The following is a 26,730-nucleotide window of genomic DNA, read 5'->3' on the forward strand; positions in this document are numbered from 1 at the left end:
TTCAGCTTGTCCAGAAGGAAGTCTCAATGGTTGATTCTGGATTCCCTAGAGGGCCTCAGAGACCCCACCATTACCACCAAATGTGTGCTCAAGGTTCTTCGGGGTAGGGGATACTTTGTGTGGATGATGAAGGGCAGAGGTTTGGTCAAGGATTCTCTCTCTCTTAGAGAAGTATGCAGAATCATTCTAAGCATCTGCTTAGAAGCTTTTCCCCTTGTGGTCTTTCCTCTAACTTGGAAGTGTCTATAGCCAGTATCCTTCAAGGTACTACTAGTGAGAACTTTTGGGTTACACTGTCCTGTTCTATTTCAAAGCCTCTATCTTTTAACAAACTACTACTGGTCCCTTGAATTAGTTCAGAGGTTATGGTCTCAGTCCTTTAACCTTGGGCATTGTTTCATATTTTCTTGGGATTGGTTATAGAAATTAGAAGTAAAGTCAACTTCCTATATCTTTAATGTGGTTACTAATAGTTTTCTTTTCTTTTTTTTTTTTTTTTTGTTTATCTTTGTCTCAAACTTTATTCTTAGGCTTCTTCAGCTTCATTAGCTGCAAAGAATGAATTGTATGTAAGCAAAAAGTGAAAAGAGCTGCAGTGTCCAGGGGCTTAGGCTTAAAAATATTAGAGATCTAGATTTTTATCAGATCCATAAACAAAATTTTAAAAAGCAGTCACAATATAAAATAGCAGCTCCCAGTAACTTCCTCAAGATTCATCTTCTTCGGAAGTTAACTCAGTTCCGTGTGCTTCGTTCTTGGGAGCCTCGTCAACATTCTCCACAAGATCTGGAACTTCATCCTCCTCCTCTCCAGTGGCAAGTGGTGCTTTTCCATCCACGGACTGTTTGGGCAGAGCTTCTTAAACGATTTATTCTTTCAGTGACCTTTTAAGCTGTGTGATTCTGTTTTATTTTTAAATTTTTTGACTGCACCATGTAGCATGTGGGATCTTAGTTCCCTAATCAGGGATTGAACCCAACCCGCCCCCCACATTGGAAGCGCAGAGTCTAAACCACTGGACCACCGAGGCAGTCCCTCAGTGACCTTTTAAAAGTACATGCAGAGTCGTGTGAATGTCTGTGCCAAGTGAGCAGGCACTGGCTTAGAGCTTGTGAAGGCTAGAATGTGATTTGAGCCACAGATTTGGGTATAAGTTTAAATGTGATGATAGTTGATAACTTACCAAGTGCACAGAATGTGCCAGGTACTTAAGGTCTGTTATCTAAAATCCTCATAACAGCATTGTAGAGTAGGGACTGCTAGCCGCTTTTTATAGATAGGAAACTGGAGGCTCAGAGAGGACAAACTCACATAGTTAGTAAACAGGGAAACCAGAACCTAAACCTGGGCCCTGTCTAACTCCAGATCCAAGATCTTGCCCTCATACCATACTACCTCTTGAGACATATTATATCTATATAAATATAGCCTTACATTTATATCCCAGAATAAGGCAAGGTATTAATAAGCAAAAAAATTTTTTTCTAGAGTGTATATTTTTAACTATGGTCATATATTAATTCACTGTAATCTAAATATGTTGATTTTCTGAGAAACACTTTTTGACACATAGCATACGCACAGCAAAGCACACAAACCGTAAGTGTACAACAGGATGAATTTTTACAAAAGAATGTGCCAGTATAAATACTACCCAGTGGAGAGATAATAGCGTTATCTCTGTTAGTATCCAGCAGGCTCTTCAGTGCCGCCCTTCAGTCAGTACTCTACCCCTCCCTATCAGCTCAGTTCAGTCGCTCAGTTGTGTCCGACTCTTTGTGACCCCATGGACCGCAGCATACCAGGCTTCGCTGTCCATCACCAACTCCCAGAGCTTGCTCATACTCGTGTCCATCGAGTAGGTAATGCTATCCAGTCAGCTCATCCTCTGATGTCCCCTTCTCCTCCTGCCTTCAGTCTTTCCCAGCATCAGGTAACCACTATTCTGAGTTACCATCATAGATCACTTTGTGTCTTTGGAACCACATAGAATTGGAATCATGCAGTGTTTATTTTATATATAGTTATCTGGTTTCTTTTATACATTATGTCTGCGATACTCATCCCCGTTGTCGCATATAGCAATAATTCATTTCATTGCCATGTCTGCTTATACTATGGTTTATTTTAACCATTCTGTTGATGTACATTTAGGTTATTTTCAGTTAAGATTAAAGTTGTCAAGAACGGTCTTGTGCATGTCTTTTAGCACATGTAAATAGTCACTTTTGTGGGATATAAACCTGGTATAGTTGTAATAAATACTTCCGAGCAGTTCTCCAAGTGGGCAATACCAGTTTACACTCCCGCCATTAAAGAATGAAAATCCCAGTTGCTCCAGTCTTTGCCATCAGTGGCTATAGTTTGAATTGTTCTAATTTTAGCCATCCTAGTGGGTATGTTGTTGTGTCTTGTTGTGGTTTTAATATGCATTTCCCTGATGACTTTTCATATGCTTATTTGCTTTTTGGACATCCTCCTTTGTGAAATACTCTTTTGTATAAATATTTTGGCCATTTTTCTTTTAGGTCATCTCATATCAATTTGTAGGAATTTTTTGCGTATTCTGGGTGTGAGTTCTTTTGACAGTTACATGTATTGCAAGTATCTTCTTTCAGGCAGTGGCTTGCCTTTTCAGTCTCTTAATGTTCTCCTGACAGAAGTTTTTAATCTTGAGTCCAATTTATCAATTTTTTCTTTTATGATTGCTGCTTTCTATTACTTGTTTAAAGCACCTTACCTTCCCTGAAGTCATGAAAATAATCTCTTAAATTACCTCCTAGAAGGCTGATTATTTTATCTTTCACATTTAGGCCTACACTCTGTATGGTACTAACTTTTGAGTAAGATGTTAGGTAGGATAAAAGGTTTTTTTCTCCCAGTTAATGATCTAGCACCATTTGTTGAAAGCCTGTTCTTTTCCCCCACCACTCTGCATTGGCATCTTTGTTATCACATGGCCATATAGCTTTAAACAAAGGCTTGGTATCTGATAGGTTAAGTCCTCCAACTTTGTGCTTCTTGAGGAACTATTTTGAAATGGGTCGATAGTCTTAAGTGATATCAGCCCCATCCCTCTTTTTATTCCTTTGCCTTCCCAAGTCCATCTTGCCACTTGAGCCCAGAGCTTTCAACCTGGAGACTCACCGTCTTTTTTTTTTCCCAAGACCATTTCAGACTTGCGGCTAGAGCTCGTTAAGCAAATGTGGCTCTTCCTCTTGAGAAAGATGAATTCTGAATCACCTTCACTCATTGTATCCCCTGTCTTCCTGGCTGCCACTCTGACACAGGGTTGCTTTGACTATCTTCAGGACTACCATGACTACTCAGTCATGAGAGCCTTTTGTAAACTGTGACTTCAGTCTTTCCTGGATATCCCCATTACTTGTTTACTGTCCTCTAACAGGTCTTGGAATAAGCAGACAGGAAAAAGGCAAGTTGAGCATACCGCCGTTCCCTGCAAAACATACATGCACACACACACAAGCGCTTGTTCAGGTTGTAAAGGAATTGGATAATAGATAGGACTCCTTGTGTGTGAAGTAGTTCATTAAGGATGAAGAAACATTTATTGAGGTGGCTCTGTGCCAGGCACAGTATTAATGTCAGCTCATCTATGCTGCTTCTGTTTGGTAGAAAGACTACTTAAAAATCCATATTTTCCTGTGGTTAAAAAAAATAGTAGATTTGTTTAAGTCAGACTTAATATTTAAATTCATTACACAATTAAATTCATTACACTTCAGCTAAAATGAACAAATATACTTTAGTTAACAAATTTTACTGATTTGGCCTGGGCACGGAAGAATTTTCTGGAAATTTCAGGCCTTCTCCACACTAGCCGGTTGGCATTTGTGGCTGAAACCTCGGAGCATTGGCACTCTCAGGCTTCTGAAGGGTGAGCTGGATCAGAGCCAAGACTTGCTGAAACAAATGTGCAGCCCATGTTCTTCTCATCAATAGATGACACAGTTTTAAGGAATGTGGAAACGTTCATAGTCCGGCGGTCTCATAAAGCCTGTCTCACCTAAGGAGGAGAGAGAGAATACCTTGCTAAAGTGGGACAAGAAGAAAAACTACTTTCTGTTATTGGTTACAAAGTTCCTGATTCAGATCTTTGTATTTGCCTTAACATCCCAGTTTGAAGTAAGCCTTGAAACAATAAAATGTTTCATTTTTCAAACAATAGAAAAGGCAGTAGATTAACCATGAACAGATTCTACTTAAACATCACAGATGGTCCTTTACAAATAAAATGTTATAAGAATGTAAAATGATACAGCACTCTCAAAAATAGTTTGGCAGTTTTTTACCAAACTAAACATGCACTAACATAAGATCAGTGATCCTGTGCTTGCTCATTTATCCCAGAGAAATAAGAACCTGTGTATGTAAATTTCTTTAGCATCTTTATTATAAATACTATTTAAACATACTATTAGTGTATGTATTATTAATGAGTTGATGATGGACAGGGAAGCCTGGTGTGCTGCAGCCCATGGGGTTGCAAAGAGTCGGACACGACTGAGCAACTGAACTGAACCCACTCCAATATGCATCTACTCAGGCAGTCCTTACCACAACCCCAAGGGACTCTCAAGAGTCTTCAACACCACAGTTCAAGAGCATCAGTTCTTCAGCACTCAGCTTTCTTTATAGTCCAACTCTCACATCCATACATGACCACTGGAAAAACCATAGCTTTGACTAGATGGACCTTTGTCAGCAAAGTAATGTCTCTGCTTTTTAATATGCTGTCTAGGTAGGTCATAACTTTTCTTCCAAGGAGCAAGCGTCTTTTAATTTCATGGCTGCCGTCACCATCTGCAGTGATTTTTGGAGCCCAAGAAATAAAGTCTGTCACTGTTTCCATTGTTTCCCCATCTATTTCCCACGAAGTGATGGGACCGGATGCCATGATCTTAGTTTTCTGAATGTTGAGTTTTAAGCCAGCTTTTTCACTCCTCTTTCACTTTCATCAAGAGGCTCTTTAGTTCTTCTTTGCTTTCTGCCATAAGGGTGGTGTCATCTGCATATCTGAGGTTATTGATATTTTTCCCAGCAGTCTTGATTCTAGATTGTGTTTCATCCAGCCCAGACCTTAAGTGCTTATACTGAATGAAAAAAGTCAACCTCAAAAGGTTACATGCTGTATGATTCTGTTTACATAACACTTCATAAAATTAATGGAGATGTAGACTAGATTAGTGGTTGCCCAGTAACAGTGTATTAAAAAGCAGAGACATCACTTTGCCATCAAAGGTCCATATATCAAAGCTATGGTTTTTCCAGTAGTTATGTATAAATGTGAGAGTCGGACCATAAAGAAAGCTGAGTGACAAAAAATTGATGCTTTTGAACTGTGTTCAAGGGACTCTTGAGACTCCCTTGGACTGCAAGAAGATCAAACCAGTCAATCCTAAAGGAAATCAGCCCAGAATATTGGAAGGACTGATTCTGAAGCTGAAGCTCCAACACTTTGTCCACGTGATACAAAGAGCCAACTCATTGGAAGAGATCCTGATGCTGACAAAAATTGAGGACAGGAGGAAAAGGGGAATGAGATGGTTGGGTGGCATCACAGACTCAATGGACATTTGTTTGAACAAACTCCAGGAGATAGTGAAGGACAGGGAAGCTTGGCGTGCTGCAGTCCATGGGGTCGCAAAGAGTTGGACACAACTGAGCAACTGAACAATCTCAACAGGGACAGGAATGGGTTGGAAGAGTGGGGACAGGTCTGTATCTTGATAGTGGTGGTTACATAGATCTGAACGTGGGATAAAATTGAACTACACACAAACACAAAAGAGGGCAAGCTTTTTTTTTTGTTTCTTTTTTTTAAATGGTGAAAACAAAGGTCTGTAGTTCAGTTGATAGTAATACCATGTTTCTGGTTTTGCTATTATACTAGAACTGTCTGAGATGTCACCATTAGAAGGAACTGGGTGAAGGGTGCACAGGACTTTACCATTTTTGCAACTTCATTCATCTATTATTCTTTCAAAGTAAAACATTTTTAAAAATAAGGTATGTTATACACTCACGTTCACGGAAGCATGATTCACAGTAGCCAAAATGTGGAACCAACCCATCTGTCCATCAACAGATGATAGTATTACATACAGTAGGATCATATTCAACCTTACAAAGAATGCAATTCTGACACCATGCTGCAGTATGTATAAACCTTGAGGACATCATGCAAAGTGAAGTAAACCAGTCACAGAAGAACAAATACTGCATGATTCTACTTACAGGAGGCACCTAGAGTAGTCAAAATTCCTAGAGATAGAAAGTGGAATGGTGGCTGCAGGAGCTAGGGGGTGGGGATGGGGAATGGGGAGTTGTCATTTAGTAAGTACAAAGACACTTTGATGTTTTGGAGGATAAAAAGTTCCAGAGATTGATGCTGGTGATGGTTGTACAACAGTGTCGATACACCTAAAGCCACTGAACTGTACACTTAAAAGTGGTTTAAATTTGGTAAATTTTATGCATATCTACTGTAATTTTTAATAAAGCATTATTCTTGTGTAAGTAACACATTTTATTATAAAATAGGCATATTTAAATGCAAGCATAAATCTCCTGGAATGCTTTTAACTTTTTAAATTTTCCATCTTGCGGTGATCAGAAACTTATAAAAAGTTGCAGGTTTAGTACAAATAAGATTTTTTTTTCCCCCAGAACAGTTTGAGACTGTTGCCCCCATCTCTTCCAAATATTTCAGTGTGTAGACTGAGGACTTCTCTTACATACCGCAGTACTACCATCAAAATCAAGAAAGCATCAGTGCATTGCTGCTAATGCTTGGGCTCTATTCAAGTCTCACAGTCATCCAATCATGACTTTTATAAAAAGGGGAGCCAGTTGAGAATCAAGTGTAGTATTTACTTGCCACAGCTCTTTAGTCAAGTTCAATCTGAAACAGTTTTCCAATTTTTCTGTTACTTTCATGGCATTGATACTTTTCAAGATTATTATAGACCAGTTGTTTTGTAGATTATCTCTTAATTTGCATTTGTCTGAAGTTTCCTCATGAATCCAGTCAAACTGTGTATTTTTGGCAGGAATTCCAGAAAGGAGTCTGTGTCCTCATTGCATCTTATCAGGTGATGCATGATTTCTGTATCCCCGCTTCTAGTGGTACTGACTTTGGTTACTTGATTAAGTGTCAGTCTTCACCAAGGGAAGCCACCCTTGTTCCCTTTGTAATTGAGTATGTTGTGGGGAGGTATTTTGAAGCTGTGCAATATCTTGTTCCTAATCTAACTTTCAATTTATTCATTTACATGTTTATATCCATGAGGGCTGATAGTGTATTATTTTATTCAGTGAATTATAATCCATCATCATCTTTATTTTGATCCTGAAGTTGTCCCTGATTTAAACAGTAGTAACCCCTTCAAGCTGGTTTTTGTGTCCTTTTGACATGTCTGCATCATTATGAATGCGTTTAAATTTTAAAAAGGAATTATATTAAAAGGATTCAGATGGATCCTATTGTAATGATATGGCATAATTTGCTTAAGTAATCCTTCTGGAGCATTTTGTTTAATGAAAAAAAAAATGGAGTTCATATAGTATAGCCAAATTGCCTTCTGTATGTGTGTGCAAGTGTCCCTTTCTCCACACCTTCATTAACAATTGGAGAGTATTTTTAAACACTAGGAACTTCATAATTATAGGGAAACTGTTAGAGGCCAAATGACCTTGTATACTCGGCATTAGAAGGGGTTATCAAGAAGCTCAACAAGGGAATAAAATAGAATTTATCTGTATCTTTTACTGTGTGTATGATTTTCTCTTTAAATCTGCAGGGAAAAAAAGTATCTTGGAACTAAAGCAGTTATTTCCTTCTTTATAATGCTGATTTCGTAAGGTAAACAATTTAAAGTAAATATATTCCAGTGGGATCTTTCTTCTTCTGACTTGCTTATTTCTCTCAGCGCTGACCAGTCTTTAACCTAAAGATCTTTTTGTATTCTGAAGCCGTTTTCTGCTAACCAGCTATATGACTCAGTAAAGCTGCTCATCAGTTACCTCATTTTCCTCCTCTCTGAATTAAATTATGTGGTTTATAAGGTACCTTCTCTTTAAAACGGGAAGATCTTAAGAAATTTTATCCTGAGAGTTGAAAGAATTTATTGGTTTTTTTTTTTTTTTAATTTATTGTTGTTATCTTGCAAAACTGGTTGAATTTTGCAGTAAACATTTTCCTCTTGTGTCTAACTTGACAACTGTGAGGATCAGTTTATTGTTTATGGGCTGTTTTTATTCTAGGACTTTGGTATTAATCTTCCCTTTCCTTTTACTGATAATTTCTGTCTTGTGACACTTTTGACTGTTTAGTACAGAGGAAAATAATAATTCATACACAGATTCCATTTAAGAATTGAATGTTAAAAAAAAAAAGGAGATATCATAAACTCACAGGCCTGGGAAGAATTATTCAAGAAATGTGACTGTGATAATTGCTAGTTAGGAAAAAATTCACTTAGACCTTTGCTTTAGACCATATGCCAAAATAAATTGTAACTGTATTAAGTGTAAAAAAAAAAAAAACAAAAAACCCTGTAAAGTAGAAGAAAATAAAAGTGAATATTTATTAAATTTAAAATTTAAGCTTTTATGACAGCAAAATAATGAAGAAAACTACTAATGGAAAATCAATTTGACCCCTTAAAGATTAACTTGGGAAAACAGTTTGGCTTATAATGTTAATTACACACTTACCATGTGACACAGCCTTCGCACTCCTGAGTATTCATCTTAGAAAAATGAGAACTCACGTTCACATAACAGTCTGTACACAAATGTTCATAGCAGCTTTACTTGTAGTTGTAAAAATACTGAAAATAACCTAGATGTCTTACATGGTGTAAACGGAAAAACAAACTGGTGACATCTGTGTAGTGGAATACTACTTAGCAATAAAAAGGAATGAACTGTGGACACATACAACAACATGGATGGATCTTGAGGGCATTAAGCTGAGTGAAAAAGCCAAGTTTACAGGGTTACATATTACATAATTCCATTTAGATAACACTCTTGACATAGCAAAATTATAATGATGCAGAATAGATTAGTGGTTGCCAACAGTTCAGGTTTATGGAAGGGCATGACTATTTAGGGATTACACAAAGGACTTTATACTGATTGGTATTATTGAACTATTTTTGCAACAATTTTAACCCCAATTATAGTGACAGTGAAATCTAATCTGCCTGTGTGATCAGTTTCATAAAACTGTGCAGACACCCTAAGAAAGGAAAAGTGATGAAATCTAAACAAGGTCTGTAGCTGTTTAATAGGTTATATGGATGTCAGTTTCAGGGTTTGATCATGTACTATTGTTGTTTACCGTATTCTTACTGAAGGAAACTGGGTAAGAGCATATGTGAGAACTCTCTGTACTATTTTGACAACTTCTTGTGAGTCCTAAGCAATTTCAAAATGGAAAGTTATAAAATATTAAACTATGATATAGTCAGGTAATGGAATATTATTCAATACTTTAAGAAAATAAAGTTTTCAAGCCATGAAAAGACATGGAGGCAGAACCTTCAATACATGTTACTAGGTGAAAGAAGCCAGTCATACAGTATATACAAGCTACATACTCTGTAATTCTAATTATATAACATTCTAGAAAAAGTAGAACTATGGAGACAGAAAATCAGTGGTTGCCAGGGTAGGGGAGAGGGACAGATGAATAGAGTAGGTGGAACACAGGATTTGGGGGACAGTAAAACTATTCTGTGTGATACTGTAATGGTGGATGCATGTCTTTATGTATTTGTCCAAACTCAGAATGTATAGCACCAAGAATGAACCCTAATATGAACTATGGACTTTGGGTAATAATGATGTGTCAGTGTAGGTTCATCAGTTGTAACAAATATACCACTCTGGTAGAAGATGTTTGTAACAGAGGAGACTATGCAAATTAATGGGGGTAGGATCCGTATAGAAAGTTTCTATATCTTCTGCTCAATTCTCCTGTGAACCTAAAGCTTCTCTGAAAAAATAAAGTCTTTAAAAACAGAAAAAAATTAACTTGAGTCAGAAATAAACATTGAAAAGCAAATTGAGGAAAATATTTGCAGCCATTATTAGAGACAGAATTTTCATTTTATTTATAAAGAACTTTTACAAATCCACAAGGCAAGCTGAGTCCCCAGTGAACTAGAAGGAGAGTCTAAGAGAACAAGCAAGTGCCCAAGAGAGACTCTTATAGATGTACTTTTGTAAGTGTTTATTTGAAATTTTCTGGAATCCTCAGATTCAGTAATGTGCTGCCAATGCCATTGGAAACATACACTGTAAAAGGTGTTTTGTTTTTTTCCCCATTATATTATAGCTGTGTAATCTTACCTAAGATAAAAATAGTTGGGTTTTTTTTTTAGGTTTTTTAAAAAATTTATTTTTTAATTGAAGGATAATTGCTTTACAGAAAAATAGTTTAAAAAATAAAAAGCAGAGCACTGTAAATTTACACCATTTTGGAGTTTCTTTGAGAGAATTCTGAATGACTTTGTTGTATGTAATCTGTTCCCTAAAAAGAAATCTTTCTTTTTTTTTTCCAGGTGTAAATTAAGTATTTGAAAGCAATTGAACAATGGAGCCAGACATCATTCGAATGTACTCTTCATCCCCACCACCACTAGACAATGGAGCTGAGGATGATGATGACGATGAATTTGGGGAATTTGGTGGGTTTTCTGAAGTTAGCCCTTCTGGTGTAGGGTTTGTTGATTTTGATACACCAGATTATACTCGTCCCAAGGAAGAGTTTGTACCTTCAAACCATTTTATGCCAATTCATGATTTCTCAGAAAATGTAGATAGCCTTACAAGCTTTAAGTCCATTAAAAATAGTAATGATAAGGACATCACTGCTGAACTTTCTTCTCCTGTGAAAGGTCAGTCTGATGTTTTACTTTCTACCACCAGCAAAGAAATAATTTCATCTAAAACTTTAGATACTTCCATTGATGGCATAGAAAGTCCACAAGATTTAAATAAAGAAGTGGAGCAGAGACAGAATGTTGGAACACCTGAAGGTTTCTCTCCAGGAGATTTTAGAACTGATCTGAATGTTATTCATCAGAACAAGCAGTTAGAGAGCTGCAATGGTGAAAAGCCGCCTTGTCTGGAGATTCTAACAAATGGGTTTGCAGTGTTGGAAACTGTAAATCCTCAGGGAACAGATGATCTGGACACTGTAGCTGATTCAAAAGGACTAAAGCCTCTTAACACTCATAGTACTGAGTATAATTTAGACTATGCACCTAGTCCTGCTGAGGAATTTGCAGATTTTGCCACATTTTCCAAAAAAGAAAGGATACAACTAGAAGAAATAGGATGTGCAGTTTTAAATGATGAAGCACTAACCAGGGAAAACAATAAAATTAATAGAGTCAATGAACTGAATTCCATAAAAGAAGTGTCTTTGGATAGAAGCTTTGATGATGAAGGAGACACTGCTAGAAAGGATCAGGTTTGTGTTTCAGAAATAAGCATAGTGAGTGACAGGGGTTTCACTAGGGGAAAACAAGGCCTTCCCACATTGCAACAAGATGAATTTTTCAATTCAAGTGTTCAGTCAGAGGCTTGGAGTTTGGCAGACCCAGCTGAAAATTCAGAAGCCAGTAGGAGAGAACAATGTAAAGCTGAGGAAAATCTTGATTTATTCACTTCTAAATGTGCTGACCTATGCATGGTTTCTACTAAAACTTTGGATGCAGACGATGAAATTAGTTCTTCTAAAGAAGAAATTAGAGGGTTTACTGACTCCCAGAGCCTCAGCTTTGATCCTACAGAAGAAAATGTTTTGGATGATTCTGTGAGTGTAAAAAATGGTGATAGTAGTAATGACTTTGTGACTTGCAACGATACCATTGAGGATGATTTTGGTGACTTTGGCACAGCCAGTGGCACAACTCCACCTTTTGTTACTGCTGGTACACAAGATTCAATGAGTGATGTCACTTTTGAAGAGTCCTCAGAGCACTTTCCACATTTGAGTGAACCAGGTGATGACTTCGGAGAATTCGGGGAATCAAATACTGTCTCTTGCCAAGAGGAAATTATATTTACTGAGTCAGACCTAAAACAGACTTCTGATAGTTTATCAGAGGGATGCAGTTTGGCAAGAAAACCTACTGGGACAGGCATTGAACCTGTTTCAAAACTGGAAATTGGGCAAGAAGGTGAGTTTGGAGACTTTGATTCTGTGCCAAATATTCAAGATGACTGCAGTGCTTTTCAAGACTCTGATGATTTTGCGGACTTCAGTTCAGCTGGTCCTAGCCAGGTTGTAGATTGGAATGCTTTTGAGGATGGACAGAAAGATAGCTGTTCCTGGGCTGCTTTTGGAGACCAGCAAGCCACTGAATCTCATCATCGAAAGGAAGCCTGGCAGTCACATAGGACAGATGAAAAGATTGATACTCCGGGAACCCCCAAAGTGCACAGTTTCTCCTTAGCAGTTTCCAAAGGAGCAGTTGCTGGTGGTCATTTACACGAAACAACCACTTCAGTTCAGGTATTTACTGATTTTTCTCTATTTTGTATAACAATGCTATGGAGGTCTCTAATTCAGCTTTTCAAAAAGCATTTTTTAATTGGGTACCTGTTAAGGAGTCTCTTTATGATACATAGTGTTTGCCAGATTTGTAGATTAGTTACATGTTTCATAATCACTTGGTTAACTTTAAAGAGACATTCCTATAATAATGCTTGGTAAGATTTTTCTTTACCTGTTTCTTTAATATTTATAGAAATTCATCAACTTAGTTTTTTGGTAGATATAAATACCACTTATGAAAAAATTCATTAATTAGCTAATGAACTATTCCAGCAAATCCTTCAGTTTCTACCTTAAGAGTGATTTTACAAGGTTAAACTAAGATCTAAGCTTCAGAAAATAATCTCTTAATTTTGTTTAGGAAAGACTTTTGATTGTAGACGAGAGCAAGCAGAATTTGAAACCTTAGTCTGTGATGAAGGCTATAGGGACTTGAAGGTTAGAAAAAGGATTTGAAAAAAGCAGATTTGGGCCTCGGTTTAACAGCTAATAAAAGACCTGGGGTGAGGCTGTGAGATAGATTAAGGGTTAGACCTAGAACAAGAGGGCTTCCCTGGTTGCTCAGATGGTAACAAATCTACCTGCAATGCAGGAGACTGGTGTGGGATCCCTGGGTTGGGAAGATTCCCCTGGAGAAGGGAATGGCAACCCACTCCAGTATTCTTGCCTGGGAAATCCCATGGACTGAGGTGCCTAGTGGGCTACAGTCCATGGGGTCGCAAAGAGTAGGACACGACTGAGGGTTAGACCTAGGAAAAGATACAGCCATACCTTGACTTCATGTGACTGTTTATTTGCTTATAATTTCTTGCAAATGCATGTTTATGTTTACTTTTCTTAGGAATTAGCCTTGTCAGGGAGAATATTTTTAGCCCTTGTCCTTTATCTTTTTCTGGTCCAGACTTTCAGAGAAGATTCATCAGGGTTTACTTTGACCTAAAGTAGCCCCTAACGGTGCAGTATGTTATTCAGATTGTTCCGCAGTCCTGAGTTGTACCCTGTGCTACATTTAACCTTTCCTCAGCCCTAGGAGCATAGAAAAGAGCATCTCCTTGAAAATCACTGCTTTTTATTGATATAGGTGTATTATTGCCTAGTATTAACTTGGTCCACAGGCCTATTTTAAAGATACTGAGAAACAGAATCAACAAACTCTGATTCTTCACTTATCTTTTGCTAAGCAAACCATTTTCAATTTAAAATTTTTCTGAAGTCTAGTTAAATATCTCTAATACATTAAGATATTATAGAAATTATGGTACCACCCATTGGAGTGCACAACGAATCACTTTTCATCTGACATTGAGTGCCTGAATAGCTTAATTTGCTAATTCAGTTATTACATGGTTTGGCTAATGTGTATTATTCCTGTTGAGTAATTCATTATTGAATTCATTATTGAGGCAGAAGCTTACAATTTTAAACAAAGACTGAATTAACTATATAATGCAAAGCAAAGACTATTGGTTTTTGACCTAATCCTTTCCCTGTTTACTTTCATCTTACTGGAGTATAGAGTGACACTGGTATTGGATGGTCTTTAATTTATAGCCTTAGAACTTTAAACATCGTCATTATATAATGAAATTTTAAAGTACAACCACTTTAAAAAGGATTTTTTGCAACCTATGAGCTGATTAAAGTTATTTATGTGTAATTTGATAACTGGATATACTAGGAGGAAATAAAGTACATGGGCTTTATGGAATCTTACAGATCTGAGTTCACATCTTGATTCAGTGTTGTATAGCATTATGATTTTGGACAAACTGCTTCTGAACTCAGTTGTCTGTAAAAAGGAGATAATATCTATTGCTGCAGACTTTTGTGAAGATAAAAGGACAGTAAAACTTTTAATGAGTGAAAAAAATACTCTGGGAAATACTGGGAAAAATAAGAATCTTGTAGTATGATTCTGTTTTGTAAAAATAAAACACAAATGGTATAGATACAGCAGGATGCATTGACTTCCCAAGATTGTCTGGTTCCATCCTCAGGCTTTTCTTTTTGCTGAATGGGTTATGCAAAATGAGCAGAACTTGGAGATAGATGTTGGAAAGGAGAAACTGCTGAAAGTGGGGCCAGAAGAGGAATTTGGAAAGGAATTGAGGTGGGGAAATGGAAAGTGACTTTCATCCTTATCCTGCTGTTGTGAATGCTTGTGACCTATAGTTTCTTCCTTTTTCAGAATCTGCTGGAAATGCACTTTAATCTAGTTCTCTTAGAGAGGAATAGTTACACTAATATTTATCTTAAAATCTTTATCCTAGCTGCTGCCGTGTAATGGGGGACAGCATGTTGAGGGACAGCACAGAAATCCTCACGTATTAATGTAAACATTAGGTTTTTTTTTTGTAAGCTGTAAAACTTTGATTGTAGATTGAATCTTACCAAGATACAGCAATTCTGTCCTGAACAGAGTGCCATCAAATTGTACTTTGACAGAATGTTGTGAGAGTCTTTTAGAATTCAGAGCTCAGTTAATGCAGTTAAGCAAACACAAGGAGTAGTTCATTGTTTGTGAAGTCAGACAAATGGTATAGTTGTTATTTCAAATTTCTTTGACTTCTCACTATGTATGTGACATTGTCTAGGTCCTTATTTTTAGTACTTTCCTTTTTTCAGTCTACCAAAGGGATATCTTAACATTTTAATAAAATATATCTTCCCTAGATTGCGACAATGAATTATTGCAACCTTATTGCAATAATTTATTACTTAGGGAAGAGTCTAGAAAAAACCCTTTCAAATTTCTAAAATGTTCCTAGTCAACCCAATTCTCAGCTGTGATTCCAGCAAGCCTCAGAGGGTTCAGGCCTTGATGTAAAAACCATAATGACCATTTATTGAGAAATATTCTTCCCCCTCAGTGAATATTTTTTTTTCTGAGAACCCGGAGTTCAGATTATTTCATTTTTATGTTAACATTCTTGTAAATTGTAGAGAAAAGCAAATTAGTGATGCCTCTATTGTACGAACTGGGAAAAGATCAAAACTATTTTTCACTTTTGTGGCTAAGATTTGAACAAAATAAAATGACAATAATAAAAATCTCCTTACTTTGAAAGCAGTGTTTTTTCAAAAGACCATTATGTGTATTATTTTAACAGTTTTATTTTTTTTAATCTGTTAACATTCTAGAAAGGAACGTTGATTGAAATAGTCAAGATGCTTTTTCCTAGATATATGGTAAAGGCAGTAATGTCATGAATATTGCATTAAACCCTGAGCTTTTGTAAACGTTTTAAAATGTTGCCCTGGGTGTTACTTGAGATTTTAGGTAATTGGGGTAAGTAATCTCTTTATATTGACTGGCTGTAGAAAAGGAAGCTATGAATCATTTTCTTTTATTAGCCATCTAATTGATAACACTGCTGGGAAAATGTTATTAGAAGATTTATCTTGAGAGTTTTAAAAATTGAGTGTCACAAAAAGGAAAAAGAAGAGAATCAGTAATACTTTGGCTTATGTTATTTAGAGATTCAGTTATTGGTTTGCTCAGCAGAGTCAGCATTCTCATACTGACATATGACATATTCACCTTCGTTTATTTAATCACCTGCCTGAGATTTGTGCAGGTTTTCCTTTTTGTCGGTAAACACTTGAACTTATGACTGAAAACATAAGTAAGCAACAAAATAAATTAAGTAGTCACAAGGTACAACCTTCCAGTTACAAAATAAATCAGTCCTAGAGATACAGTGTATAGCATGGTGATCAGTTAGTAATACAGCCTTTTGTATTTGAAAGTTGCTAAGAGAGTAGTTCTTAAAAGTTCTCCTCACAAAAAAAAAAAAAAATGTGACTATGGTGGTCATTTTGTAATACATACATATATTGAACTATTCATATGAAAATAATATTATAAGTCAATAATATGTCAATTTGAAAAGAAAGAAATTGATATTTTAGGCCTTATAGCTCGTTGCTTGCTTGAAGTATTTGGACAGCAATTACTTTTGTTTTATTTCCTTCAGAAAATTTGAAATTCTGGTCTTTAATTCCAGAATAGAAATACTTTATTAGATTTATCCAGAAATTATGCAAAAGCAGCAAACCATCTTTTTAGAGCATAGGGAATTGCTTACTCTTCTTATATAACTTGAAGTTAGGGATTGATAAGTATACAATTGTAGATTGTACTTGATATCTTACTTAATATTTCATGATGGTAAGACATAAGATATCCTCTTAAATGGAAGATTAAATTGCCCAGTGGATTTTATGTTTCTTCTAAACTTCCACTTAAGAACAAGACCTAATGCTATCAATATTAAAACTGTTGACATGACCGACTACTGTTTGTAAGGAAGAAAGGAAAACTTAACTAGAAATATGTTGAAGGAATTTTAGAAATTACCTTAAAAAATTAAAGATACTTTAGAGGAGGTGTGCCTTTGTCTGGCCTAAGAGCCAGATTCTAGGATCTTTGGTGCTGGCATTATACACTCCTTTGGAACTTTGAATGAGAGTTTCAATACAGTCTCTTTATACCCCAGTGTAGTCATTTATACAAAACAAAGGTGTATTAGTCAAAGGTTCTCCAGAGAAATAGAACCAGGAGGTTGGATGGATAGATGCATGCATGCATGGAGAGACAGACTGACCAGTTTTTTATAAGGAATTGACTCATGCAGTTACAGAGGTGACCATGGACATCCTAAGATCTACAGTCCACAAACTGTCTTCAATTGATTGAAGGCCATCCGTATTAAGGAAGACAATCTGCTTTACTTAGTCTACCAATTCAAATGTCAATCTCATCCAGCAACACCCTCACAGATATGTCTAGAATAATGTTTGACCAAATGTCTGGGCACCTCTTGGCCCTGTCAAGTTGAGGCATAAAATTAGCTGTCACAAGAGGGAATACCATATGTCCATATATAGCTTTCAGGGTTTTTGGAAGACCTGTAACATGTTTGTAACTGAGCCATATCAGCTGAGAAGCTCTGTATTAGATAGTATGACTTACTTGCATCAGTGAATAAAGTGAAATGATTGCTTGTATACCCGAGGGCTTTTTTCCTCCAAACCCAGACATGGAGATAGGACAGAACTGGGAATGAGTATAATTCAGGCTTAGTGCTTTGCCCTCATTGATGAATTAAAACATCTGGTAATCATTTTTGCTTTCCCATAAATCCTGTATGGGTTGAAGAAAATAAAATATAGACGCATTCAAGGTAATAAAGACCCTAATAGGTCTTTCCTAATAGGAAAACAAATATATGAAAAATGAGAAAATTGAGAAAGATAGAGAAATCCTACAAAAGCCAGTGAACCTTTGAAAAGTAGTATAGCCATGACCACATATGATTTTTGTGAGCCCCTTCCCCTTAAATTCTGTTTTATAACTTGCTATAAAAATGAGTATGCTAATATTAACTATTAAAATGTTCTTATGAACCCTTAAAATTATTGTGGACCCCAGGCCTTGTGCCTACTGCAGAAGTTGGTCCTGGTTATAATACAGTTCAGTTCAGACACTCAGTCATGTCCGACTCTTTGTGACCCCATGGACTGCAGCACGCCAGGCTTCCCTGTCCATCACCAATTCCTGGAGCTTCCTCAAACTCATGTTCATCAAATCAGTGATGCCATTCAACCATCTCATCTTCTGTCCTCCCCTTCTCCTCCTGCCTTTAATCTTTCCCAGCATCAAGGTCTTTTCTAATGAGTCAGTTCTTTGCATCAGGAGTTTCAGCTTCATCAGTCCTTCCAATGAATATTCAGGACTCATTTCCTTTAGGATTGACTGGTTTGATCTCTTTGCAGTCCAAGGGACTCTCAAGACTCTTCTCCAACACTACATTTCAAAAGCATCAATTCTTCGGCACTCAGCTTTCTTTATAGTCCCAACTCTCACATACGTAACTACTGGAAATACCATTGCTTTGACTATACAGATTTGTCAGTAAAGTAATGTCTCTGCTTTTTAATATGCTGTCTAGGTCAGTCATAGCTTTTCTTCCAAGGAGCAAGTGTTATTTTAATTTCATGGCTGCAGTCACCATCTGCAGTGATTTTGGAGCCCAAGAAAATAAAGTCTGTCAGTGTTTCCATTGTTTCCCAGTCTATTTGCCATGATGTGAAATACATTATTGATACATAAAAATCAAGGCTCTGGAGTCACCCTCCTAGATTCAGATCCAGGTTCAGCACTGACTTGCATTAGCTACTTCCCTGAAACTGAGATGTAGGGAACAGTAATAGGACTTACTTCAAAACTCTCACTATAAAGATAAAATGAAATTGTCTATGTGAAGGTGCTTAGCACAATGTCTTGCACATAATAAGAGTTCAATAAATGTTAGCTGTTAGTGAATAATCTCAGAAATGCATTTCTTAAAATGGCCTTTAAAGGTGCAAGAAACAGTGTTGCCAGCTGTTTTGGTGAATAACCAAAGGTCATAGGCACATGAGAATCTGTGTAGGGTACCCCTGGGTGGCCTACATACTCATCTGTCAGACTGTCTTGAGAGTGAAACTGCTGCTTCTGGCTAGTTTCCCTTCCCAGAATAGTTTTGACAAGTAGGAATTCTTCTGAGCACAAGTGCACTTCTCTGTAAGTAGCAGACTTTCTCCCTTGGCTTCCTAGCACTGGACACAACAGAGAAAATAAAAAGGGAGCCTGGTACTTGCCTTAGAAGAGCATTTGACTTTCAACCCCACATTTGCCAGAGCCCAAGTTTCTTTGAAGGTTTAATGGCCAGATGTGCTGCTGTTTGGAATTTGATATATATTTGAACTGATGAACATGGCTCAGTCACCAGTTTCCTAAATCTAAATTCAAGAGAGAACTGATAGTTATTTTTCCTCTTTGAAGTTGAAGGCATTTGAAATTCAAGTAACTGGAGTAGGTAGTTTTTTATTTAGTTGTTATTTAGTTACTGTTATAACCTCAGCTAAATATTTAGTATGCTAAATGTGTGTGTACCTTTTTTTATTACCATCACATTGATTAGGAGTGCAACACTGACTCTGGTAAAAATTTCCAGTTTACTTTGTTAGAAACTAAATTGTAGTGTTAGATGAATAATTTGCTCATGTATAGTAGGCTAAATCAAAGTTTAAAAAATATTTCACTTTATTGACTTTAAGGCTGTTGCACGTATTAAATTACCTTGACCGGCAGTGTTGAGGGAAAAATTGCAAATATTTAAAAATAATTAAAATTATTTAGTAATCTTTAAGACAAAAACCTGAAACCTTTAGCAGTATCAGTCTTGCTCAAAATAGCAGTGAGTTTTTAAAAATTTAGTGTCTGATTACAGTGTTTCAGAAAATCTGTTTGTTTTGTTTTAAGAAGGTTATCTGCCTGATCACAGGAGAAGCTGTTTTTGTGGTAGGTTAGTTGCTCTTCTTCTGGCATTAATGTTATATTCTTATACCTCTTCTACTTTCTAAGTTATTTGGACTATGTTCCATCACATCTTTGAACTTTATTGTGCTTCTTGGGAAGTAAAGCACTTAACACACCTAACGTGTGGTTTACACTCTTTGTATTTTATGATATAATCAAGATTTAAGTCACAAATGCCAACTATCAACCAAAATGTTCACCAATTTTCAAAATTTAAAATCCCCAAGAAGTAGCAGTAACAGGTTCTGTTTGTATAAGCAGCTCTTAATGACAGATATTTTTACTTAGATACTCGTCTCATAACTTGATAGGAAGAACTTCAGGAGGATGCAAAATATTTGATTATTTAATTTCTTGTTACAATATGGTAGAAATTGATATAAATTGAGAGAAGTATTTTAATCATGATATAGAATGTTAAATAGTGGTAGAGAAATAGCCTTAGTGAGATTTGAACCTAGTTTTGACATTTATTTTATTCCCTGGCTTGTCATTTTGTCTGTATGTGTCAACTGTATAACAACAGTAGTCATAAAAGCTATCACTTCTTGAGCACACACTGAGTGTCAGGCATTCGCTCCTCTAATTCATTCTTCACCCTGTGAGGTAGGCCCTGAGAGCTTCCGTTTATAAGCTCTGAAACTGAGTCTCAGCCCCATGGGTCCACAGTCCTCTACTGAAGTTTTATAATTACATCAGCCGTTTACTTACTGGAATTAACTGGTAGTAAGTGAAATTTGGCATTATTTATTACCGTGAACAAGGTGTAGCCCTTTTAGCATCAAATGGTCTTGTGGATAGTTAAAACAATATACTTTTTAAAAATGATATTATTTATATGTGGAATCTAGAACATGATACCAGAGAACCTATCTACAGAACAGAAACAGACTCAGAGAGAACAGACTTCTGGCTGCCAGGAGGGAGGGAGGGAGAGGGATGGACTGTGAGTCTGGGGTTGGTAGATGCAAACGATTTACCTTTAAAATGGATAAACAACAAGGTCCTAATGTATAGTACAGGGAACTATATTCAACATCCTGTGATAAACCATAATGGAAAAAAATATTTTTTTAAAGTGCATATATGTGTATACCTGAGTCACTTTGTTGTAAGTCAGATTGGCACAACATTGTAAATCAACTGTACTTTAACATAATTTTTTTAATTTAAAAAAGTAAAATGTTAGGAAATTTAATTTTAATCAAAATCTTTGTTAATTCTATTAGCTGCTTTCTTGTTGAACTGTTAAAGAGTTCCTCCTTATGGTGGGTGGTACTGTTCAGTTAGTGGATTCTGGTTATTTGAATCTTCATTTAAAATTTTTGGCTCTACCTCAGGGATCAGCAAACTATGGCCTAGGAAACAAATCTGTCCTGCTGCCTGTTTTAGTAAATAAAGTTTCATTGCAACACACCCACACTTATATGTTTATGGATGGCCTGCAATACAAAATATATTCACTATCTGGCTCTACAGAGAAAAAAATCTGCCAACTCCTGCTCTACCTCATTCAGCAAAAAGATTTGAAGCAATTGACTTGTCATATCTAATCCTAAAGTCATATGGAACTTTCCTTTAAAATTTCCGTGTAATTTTATTCTTTATGAAAAAAGGTTGGGGAAGAAGTTTAAAGCAAAGTTTAAAAGTGGTTAGGTTTAAATAACATTCTATTTCTTCAATACATTGCACTGACGTGAGGATTTGCTCACTAGTATACCTAAGACCCTGGTGGCTCAGATGGTAAAGAATCTGCCTGCAGTGCAGGAGACCTGGCTTTGATCCCTGTGTCAGCAGGATCCCCTGGAGAAGGGAATGGCTACCCACTCCAGTATTCTTACCTGGAGATTTCCATGGACAGTCCATGGGATCATAAAGTCAGACACGACTGAATGACTAACACTTTGCTACGTAAGACCTGGTAGTTACATTTAATGTTTAATCAAAATGATTAAATATGCTTTGAAATCCTTTCTTTCATCCCTAGAGAGATATATATTTTTTCTATCCCATTAAACGGATAACAAAGAGGATACAAGAAGATTCTGTTTTAATTTACAAAGAAATAAAATTTGGTCATGTATGAGTTTTTGTTTACCTTCCCTACCCAGGAGGAGCCAGTGCTTATTATGTTTCCAATTAGATGGTTATCTGATCCCTTTAAAAGTAATGTCTGTCCATTCCCTCTGTTGAAGCAAGTAAGTGTGGGTCCCCTTGACGCACTCGAGTTTCACAAGCCTTGGGATCTTGAGTCTACTCTTTACTGTAGGTTTCATAATTGATACTGAGAACCTTTTCCCATATCACACACATGAATATAATGAAGGTGTTAGACTAACTTTTGTAGAGATAGCAAAAGAGTACCCTGAGACTAATTATGCAGCATTAAGTTTTTTGCTCTGGTAACAGTTTTCAAAAGAGAAAATGTTTTGGAAAATGGGTGTATGAAAGTTTTTCCTTTTGTTTTTTATCTTCCTGTTTGCTGACTAAACAACAGAAATCAAACATTGACTTGTTTTTGTTAGCTGGCAGAAAGTACCTTCATTTTGTGGCATTTTTCTTGTACAGTGGGTGGCTTTTCAGTGGTATATTTAATCTTGCAGTAAACTTTAACCTAACATTTTGTATTCCTGGTTGGTGTTTTAAGTAGTAAGGTGAGCAAAGTTGAAAATATTTTACATGTATCTGAAATAAAGTTAGGAATAAATGGGAATAATAAGTGGGAATAAATGTTCTTGTAGGTTGCACATGTAGACAAAACCTACTAGTACCCCCGAAATCTGAGTTAGTCTAAATCCAACAGTTTCAATCAATAAAAATACTCCAAAATGCCAATGTTCTCAGAGAAAATACTCTAGGGAGTATGCAAGCTTTGCTTGGAGGAAAGGTAGTATACTATTCAAAACCCCAAATATACATACCATAGAAGAGTAGAGAAATGGAATATCTGAAAGATAACACAGATCATCAAAATGACAAATGAACTGTTAAATTTCTTAGTCATAAAAGACATTCTTTCCTCCTTAGCAGCAGAGGTATTTCTGAAAAGTTTTCACAACAAGGTCTACTGTATAGCACTGGGGACTATATTCAATATTCTGTGACAAACCATAATAGAAAAGAATATGGAAAAGAATATATATGTGTGTGTGTATATAATATGTATGTATAACTGAGTCACTTTGCTGTACAGAAGAAATTAACATAACATATAAATCAACTAGCACAAGGTGGAATCTAGATTGCCGGGAGAAATACCAATAACGTCAGATATGCAGATGACACCACCCTTATGGCAGAAAGTGAAGAACTAAAGAGCCTCTTGATGAAAGTGAAAGAGGAGAGTGAAAAAGTTCACTTAAAGCTCAACATTCAGAAAACTTGAGATCATGGTATCCGGTCCCATCACTTTGTGGCAAATAGATGGGGAAACAGTGGAAACAGTGTCAGACTTTTTTGGGGGGCTCCAAAATCACTGCAGATGGTGATTGCAGCCTTGAAATTAAAAGATACTTACTCCTTGGAAGGAAAGTTATGACCCACCTAGACAGCATATTAAAAAGCAGAGACATTACTTTGCCAACAAAGGTCCGTCTAGTCAAGGCTATGGTTTTTCCAGTAGTCATGTATGGATGTGAAAGTTGCACTATAAAGAAAGCTGAACGCTGAAAAATTGATGCTTTTGGACTGTGGTGTTGGAGAGACTCTTGAGAGTCCCTTGGACGGCAAGGAGATCCAACCAGTCCATCCTAAAGGAGATCAGTCCTAGGTGTTCACTGGAAGGACTGATGTTGAAGCTGAAACTCCAGTACTTTGGCCACCTGATGTGGAGAACTGACTCATTTGAAAAGACCCTGATGCTGGGAAAGATTGAGGGCAGGAGGAGAAGGGGATGACAGAGGATGAGATGGTTGGATGGCATTACCGACTCATTGGACGTGGGTTTGGGTGGACTCCAGGAGTTGGTGATGGACAGGGAGGCCTGGCATGCTGCAGTTCATGGGGTCGCAAAGAGTCAGATATGACTGAGCGACTGAACTGAACTGAACTGATAAATCAACTATACTTCAGTAAAAAAAAATTTATTTTAAAAATTAAAAATATTTCCAAAATTCAAGTGTTCATGTTTAGGTTCTGTTCAACTATTATATAACAGCATAACACTTCTTCCCAGCATCCAGTCTTATTGTTCTAAATAGAGAGTATGTGAGTGGTAGTAAGAAACACCCTAGTTTAGTAGAAAGAGTATGAATGTTGTCTGGGTTTTTTGGTTTTGTTTTTGCTTTGGAAAGATAGTTCAAACTTTGATTGCTTTCTCAGTGTATAATGGGGTAATAATTTCTTCTTTGTAGAATTTTGTAGTCAAGTAAGGTAATGTTTGTAAAATGACAGACATAATGCTTGGTGTGTAACTACATTTATTTGTCACCATTGTATCACCACAATTATTTTAAAGTGTTCTATGAGTAGTTATCGTCCCTGGTGGCTCAGACGGTAAAGCGTTTGCCTACAGTGCAGGTAGACCCGAGTTCACTCCCCTGGTCGGGAGGATACCCTAGAGAAGGAAATGGAAACCACTCCAATACTCTTGCCTGGAAAATCCCATGGATGGAGAAGCCTGGCAGGCTTCAGTCCATGGGGTCGCAAAGAGTCTGACACAACTGAGTGACTTCACTTTCTTTCTTTACGAGTAGTTAGCTTATTTCCCTTAGTGCTTCCTGTATCTGTCTAGTAGTTCCTCCACCCCTTAGCAGTGGACAGAATATCGGTCTGTGGGGGTGTGTGTGTCTGTATTAATGATAAATCTGCGACATTTTAAAATTATGAAAGTGAAAATTAACCTTTGGGGGATGTTTTGATGCAGACAGCTTTACTAAACCGCCTGGAACGAATTTTCGAAGCATGTTTTCCTTCCATATTTGTCCCTGATACTGAAGAAGAAGTTACTTCCCTGAAGCACTTGCTGGAAACAAGTACCTTGCCAATAAAAACAAGAGAGGCCTTAGCTGAAAGTGGGTAAGTAGTAGACACTTTTTACGTCAACTTGTATATTTGTTAGTTTGACTGTTCTAGTTTATAAGGTTATCTAAGGTTATCTTAAACTGTTAAGGTTCTAAAACATTAACTTGTTTAGGTTTAAAAAATCATATTGTGCCTAAAGATGTAATTAAAAAATCTCTCTACCTCTCCACTTTTGAGCTTTTTTAAAAAAAATTTTCTAAAGCATTATTCTGTTCAGTCAAATTTTTATATATTATTTTTTTGATTCCTAGTATGATAGATGAGAATTTAGATCTTACATCTGCTGTTTTCCTCCCTTCATCTTCCCAATACACTTATGTCATAGTTTTTGGTTAAATTGTTATTTGATATTTTCATATAATGATCATGTAAATAGTGTTCAAAGCTAAGCCACTATTTCTTTTATAGTACACTTTTTTCCTGGATTTAATTATTTCTTCTTTTTTTTTTTTAAACTCACTAAATCTGTCCCTACCCTCCAATAGCCTGTTAATACAATTTTACTTGTGATAAGACCTATCAAACTGGGTCAATCCATTTTTTACCTGGAGTCTTCCATCTTCCAATTCCTTCCAATCTGGAATAGATCAGTCTAGGCCTCCTATTGCATGTTGTCTTGGGACTTCCCTTCAGTTAAATCCCATTTTGATGAAGCATATCCTCTAATAGCCCCTTTGGGGGTAGGTGGGGGGAGGGAGGGGAAGAAAAGGTTCCCAGGAAGTAAAATTTTACTTTATTCTACCCCCACTTCACACTTATAATTTAGAGTCTTTCATTGCTGGTGTTTTGATGCTTTACTGTGAAGTATCTTGGTGTGGGTCTTTTTTCATTCATCTGACTGAGTACTAGGCACAGCTTTTCAGTCAGGAAGCTTCTGTTCCTCAGCACTGAGCACTTGTCTTACAATGCCAGCTACCTTCCCTCCAATGCCTCTGTTTTCTTTCCAGAATTGCTGTTAATTTTTAGATGTTACAGGGTCTAGATTGACTTTCTAATTTTAATTTCAAAGTTATTCCTAGATGCTTCTCTTACATTTCATTACTCACCACCTCTGGAGGCAGTATTTCTTAATTTCATTTAAGATGAATATTATTGTGTTTCTTGACTTTTGTTTTGGGGTGATTTCTGAGAATAAAAGGAGATAAAAAGATTGATGTTTTGCCATCTTTAAACCATTTAGATATTTTCTTTTAAATATACTAGCTGTACAGACAGTTCATACTCTTAGACCCAAGAGATTCATTCTAAGGAAATAACAGAATTCTGCAGTAACACACTGTAAAATACAGGAAGATATTTGCCTTACTAGCAATAGGAGCCAACAGTAAAAACAACTTAATTAAAACTGCAGGATTGTGGCTAAATAAGTGATGATGCATCTGTCTAATAGAACATAATAAACCATTGAAAAAGGTACATATGTAGATAAGGAAATGCTTAAAGTCTGAAAAAAGAATACAGAATTTTTTGTATGCTCTAATTGCAACTGTGTGTGTATGGGTCAAGACTCAAGCAGAAAACATTAAATAGCTCTATTAAGATGGTGAAGTGCTCAGTGATTTCTATCCTCCTTTTAAATGCTTTTGTTTTAAAATTAAATAAGAATAACATACAGGCTAAATTTTTGCTTGATTGTTTCAGACAAGTTTAACTTAGTTACTTTCCTAATGACTCTTGGCTCTTGATTTCATTCAGGTAATAGGTATATATATACACTCATGTCAGACACAATATTAATTGGGAT

General features: G+C 36.5%; 1 protein-coding gene across 4 annotated transcripts in view; it reads left to right on the plus strand.

Annotated features, from left to right (window-relative positions):
- Window positions 1-26,730, plus strand: part of AFTPH (aftiphilin) — a 70,558-nt gene that overhangs the window by 21,475 nt on the left and 22,353 nt on the right. For 3 of the 4 annotated variants that reach the window (XM_070480176.1, XM_020916207.2, XM_020916211.2), the window contains exons 2-3: window positions 10,596-12,556; window positions 24,829-24,980. In XM_070480176.1, the coding sequence (XP_070336277.1) occupies window positions 10,628-12,556; window positions 24,829-24,980 (2,081 nt within the window). In that variant the 5' untranslated portion in view covers window positions 10,596-10,627. Of the gene's footprint in view, window positions 1-7,823; window positions 7,886-10,595; window positions 12,557-24,828; window positions 24,981-26,730 lie in introns of those variants that run through there. The other variant, XM_070480174.1, reaches the window with a different exon arrangement.

This window comes from Odocoileus virginianus, chromosome 2, assembly GCF_023699985.2.
Source record: "Odocoileus virginianus isolate 20LAN1187 ecotype Illinois chromosome 2, Ovbor_1.2, whole genome shotgun sequence".
Lineage (NCBI taxonomy): Eukaryota > Metazoa > Chordata > Mammalia > Artiodactyla > Cervidae > Odocoileus > Odocoileus virginianus.